At 44.0% G+C, this 4,983-nt stretch overlaps 1 protein-coding gene across 2 annotated transcripts in view; it reads right to left on the reverse strand.

Annotated features, from left to right (window-relative positions):
* The window catches only part of frmd8 (FERM domain containing 8), a 38,322-nt gene that overhangs the window by 13,267 nt on the left and 20,072 nt on the right, over nt 1-4,983 (reverse strand). The window contains exons 2-3 of one of the 2 annotated variants that reach the window (XM_060909358.1): nt 2,754-2,841; nt 1-2 (exon numbers count right to left, since the gene is read on the reverse strand). The exon at nt 1-2 is cut by the window's left edge and continues 166 nt beyond it. In XM_060909358.1, the coding sequence (XP_060765341.1) occupies nt 1-2; nt 2,754-2,841 (90 nt within the window). The remainder of the gene's footprint in view (nt 3-2,753; nt 2,842-4,983) is intronic. The other variant, XM_060909359.1, reaches the window with a different exon arrangement.

Below are 4,983 nucleotides of genomic sequence, written 5' to 3' on the forward strand. Positions count from 1 at the left end.
AGCTACACACACACACACACACACACACACACACACTCTGTATGATGAACTGAGCAGTAGAACTAACTCCAGATAATATGATCCTGTGTGAACTGACATGTCAGTACAGATTAAATCCTGTGGGAAAAGAGGTTTCAGATTTTTTCTTCAGTATAAAGATGTTCCAGGAAGCGCTCGCTTTGTTCTCTTTTCTGTCGTCTCCCACTGAAACCTAAAGTAAAGCACGGAACAGTAAAATATCGACAAAGTGTAAAAGGGCGTGTCAGAGAAGCGATACTTTATTGATTTCCAGGTACAGATACAGTACGGACATGTGATGGTCAAGTGACCTGCTGATGCTCACCCATGGCCATGATCACTACAATAGGCACTTAACCCTCTGGGGTCGAAAGCTTCACTGGCGAAGCTCAGCAGGTTTAGAATGAGCAGGTCATGTATTTAGATAAATATATCTTTGTGAGTTTTTATCATACAAGCATGATAAACATATTGACAGAAACTTTACACTTTCCTGTGTGCCCAATGCCAAATAATAATATAGTTTTTCAATGACCTAAATCAGATGAAACATAAAACTTGTCCCCTTCCTCAGTCACACCAGAGCCGGAGCGCTGAGAGCCCTCTTACACATTCATAAAAGACTGTTCCCATGGTAATGGCATGATCACTTTCACTCTTTCGATTGGTTTCTCTTTGGCGGTGGGAACGCCCACCGTAAACAGGATAAAATCTGTCAGACATGGTTTAAGCTATTTGGAGGAAAAACTTGCTGCGAGATGGCACGCAGATTTTATGCACTTCAGATGATTCAGGACAGCGATTCAATTCAATCTTGAGAACTGCAACAGTGATGATGAGTGGTGTCTTTTTGAACTTTGAGCTGATCCGGCCGAAGATCAACTCCAGTAAGTGTAAATATTTCTCCTATTTCTGATGAGCAGATCGGTTGATATAATAAATATCAGCGTGCACTGTGGTGCATACACAGGAAAAAATGACTGAGCAATTTTTCCAGGGTTAAACGTATTCTCCTCAAAAATAGTTAATTTTGCTCTATTCTGAGCTGAGAGAGTAAAATTTGGAGTTGGAGCAAAATTACAGAGTAATTGTATAAAAGAGTTGGCTGTGGCTCTGAACTGAGTTTAAAAAAAAATGGTACAAGGAGTTAATTTCAAGACACACTGAACAGAGTCAAATACCAGCACAAAGACTACAAGATTCACACTGAACTGAGGAGAACTGACTCTGGAAAAACAGCTCTATCAAGAGTAACTTTTACTGTTTTTAGAGAGGGGCCAAATATTATTTGGCGGAGAGTAAAATATTTCCATTTGAGTAAATTTTACTTGGGAAAGTTTCTTGTGTATTCTTTGCGTGCTTCTTGAGGAAACAAAATGTGCACCAGTGCTTGTTTGCTCACTTTTCTTCTTCGCCTTTTTCTGGCACTCTAATGATTTTGGCATGCTCTGATGTGAATCTCAACAAATCTAAGCAGTATTTTCAGTCATTTGACTTTTTTGTATTCAGCACAATTTCAGCTACAAGAATCTCTCTGGACTGTGTATGTCATGATTGTACTTTTAATAAAAAACCCAGATAAATGAAGATGTTGTAAAAATCAGTTTTAGAACTGTGTTGGAATGTATGAAAAAAACATGACCTTACCCATTGTGATGAACCGTTTTGATCACTTGACCTGATGGGATTAAGAGTTGGCAGTGGGAGGGGTTTTCACTCTTCTCATTGAGTGGAATTTTTCACTCTTCTCATTGAATATCCCTCCCACTGCCAACCCTTTACCCCAAAACAATAGGACATAAATTTTTGATGGCCAGTTCTCATCTCATTATCTGTAGCCGCTTTATCCTGTTCTACAGGGTCGCAGGCGAGCTGGATCCTATCCCAGCTGACTACGGGCGAAAGGCGGGGTTCACCCTGGACAAGTCGCCAGGTCATCACAGGGCTGACACATAGACACAGACAACCATTCACACTCACATTCACACCTACGCTCAATTTAGAGTCACCAGTTAACCTAACCTGCATGTCTTTGGACTGTGGGGGAAACCGGAGCACCCGGAGGAAACCCACGCGGACACGGGGAGAACATGCAAACTCCGCACAGAAAGGCCCTCGCCGGCCACGGGGCTCGAACCCGGACCTTCTTGCTGTGAGGCGACAGCGCTAACCACTACACCACCGTGCCGCCCCTGATGGCCAGTTATTTGTCCAAGTCAATGGAGCAGATTTAAGTTTTGGTGTTTGATCCATTCCTCAGACTGAACAGAATCACCTCAAGTGACCAAAACGGTTTGACACAATGGGTAAGGCCATGTCGTTTTCACACATTCCAAAAGTTCTGAAACTGCTTTTTACAACATCTTCATTCATCTGTTATTCTTTTAAAAGTACAATCATGACATACAACCTACAGCGATATTATTGTTGCAGAACTTGTGCTGAATACAAAAAAGGTCATGATTGAAAATACTGCTTAGATTTGTTGAAATTGACAAAATCAGGGCAAACTAAAATCATTAGAGTGCCAGAAAATACCTTCAGACCCCAGGGGGTTAAAATCAAAATAATCAGTTTGGACCACTATAACATTGGTGCAAGATCACAGAATTACTGCACACATCCAAAAGCTGTGTGTGTGTGTGTGTGTGTGTGTGTGTGTGTGTGTGTGTGTGTGTGTGAGAGAGAGAGAGAGAGTGTGTGTGTGTGTGAGAGTGTGTGTTACAGAGACTCACCACGAGTGACTGATGAAGAAACACTTCCTCTGTTGGAGCGAGAAAGTTCAGATGGTTCTGAGGAAAAATCACACTCCTCTCCCTCCATCTGACACACAGACACACACACACACAGACAGACACACACAGAGAGACAGACACACAGAGAGACAGACACCTGAACGTCACTGCTTGTGTTTCAGTGATGACTCTGAAAAACCCAACACTGAACCTGATCACATTAAATCTGTTCCTGCATCCGATTCGCAGAAACGGCTCTATGGCGCGTCATGTTAAATTAAACCCGAGTGCGTTAATAACGGCTCTATGGCGCGTCATGTTAAATTAAACCCGAGTGCGTCAATAACGGCTCTATGGCGCGTCATGTTAAATTAAACCCGAGTGCGTTAATAACGGCTCTACGGCGCGTCATGTTAAATTAAACCCGAGTGCGTTAATAACGGCTCTATGGCGCGTCATGTTAAATTAAACCCGAGTGCGTTAATAACGGCTCTACGGCGCGTCATGTTAAATTAAACCCGAGTGCGTCAATAACGGCTCTATGGCGCGTCATGTTAAATTAAACCCGAGTGCGTTAATAACGGCTCTATGGCGCGTCATGTTAAATTAAACCCGAGTGCGTTAATAACGGCTCTACGGCGCGTCATGTTAAATTAAACCCGAGTGCGTCAATAACGGCTCTATGGCGCGTCATGTTAAATTAAACCCGAGTGCGTCAATAACGGCTCTATGGCGCGTCATGTTAAATTAAACCCGAGTGCGTCAATAACGGCTCTATGGCGCGTCATGTTAAATTAAACCCGAGTGCGTCAATAACGGCTCTATGGCGCGTCATGTTAAATTAAACCCGAGTGCGTCAATAACGGCTCTACGGCGCGTCATGTTAAATTAAACCCGAGTGCGTCAATAACGGCTCTACGGCGCGTCATGTTAAATTAAACCCGAGTGCGTCAATAACGGCTCTACGGCGCGTCATGTTAAATTAAACCCGAGTGCGTTAATAACGGCTCTATGGCGCGTCATGTTAAATTAAACCCGAGTGCGTTAATAACGGCTCTATGGCGCGTCATGTTAAATTAAACCCGAGTGCGTTAATAACGGCTCTATGGCGCATCATGTTAAATTAAACCCGAGTGCGTCAATAACGGCTCTACGGCGCGTCATGTTAAATTAAACCCGAGTGCGTCAATAACGGCTCTATGGCGCGTCATGTTAAATTAAACCCGAGTGCGTCAATAACGGCTCTACGGCGCGTCATGTTAAATTAAACCCGAGTGCGTTAGTAACGGCTCTATGGCGCGTCATGTTAAATTAAACCCGAGTGCGTTAATAACGGCTCTATGGCGCGTCATGTTAAATTAAACCCGAGTGCGTCAATAACGGCTCTATGGCGCGTCATGTTAAATTAAACCCGAGTGCGTTAATAACGGCTCTACGGCGCGTCATGTTAAATTAAACCCGAGTGCGTCAATAACGGCTCTATGGCGCGTCATGTTAAATTAAACCCGAGTGCGTCAATAACGGCTCTATGGCGCGTCATGTTAAATTAAACCCGAGTGCGTCAATAACGGCTCTACGGCGCGTCATGTTAAATTAAACCCGAGTGCGTCAATAACGGCTCTACGGCGCGTCATGTTAAATTAAACCCGAGTGCGTTAATAACGGCTCTATGGCGCGTCATGTTAAATTAAACCCGAGTGCGTCAATAACGGCTCTACGGCGCGTCATGTTAAATTAAACCCGAGTGCGTTAATAACGGCTCTATGGCGCGTCATGTTAAATTAAACCCGAGTGCGTTAATAACGGCTCTATGGCGCGTCATGTTAAATTAAACCCGAGTGCGTCAATAACGGCTCTACGGCGCGTCATGTTAAATTAAACCCGAGTGCGTCAATAACGGCTCTATGGCGCGTCATGTTAAATTAAACCCGAGTGCGTCAATAACGGCTCTACGGCGCGTCATGTTAAATTAAACCCGAGTGCGTTAGTAACGGCTCTATGGCGCGTCATGTTAAATTAAACCCGAGTGCGTCAATAACGGCTCTACGGCGCGTCATGTTAAATTAAACCCGAGTGCGTCAATAACGGCTCTATGGCGCGTCATGTTAAATTAAACCCGAGTGCGTCAATAACGGCTCTATGGCGCGTCATGTTAAATTAAACCCGAGTGCGTCAATAACGGCTCTACGGCGCGTCATGTTAAATTAAACCCGAGTGCGTTAATAACGGC

This window comes from Neoarius graeffei, chromosome 25 (genome assembly GCF_027579695.1).
Source record: "Neoarius graeffei isolate fNeoGra1 chromosome 25, fNeoGra1.pri, whole genome shotgun sequence".
NCBI lineage: Eukaryota > Metazoa > Chordata > Actinopteri > Siluriformes > Ariidae > Neoarius > Neoarius graeffei.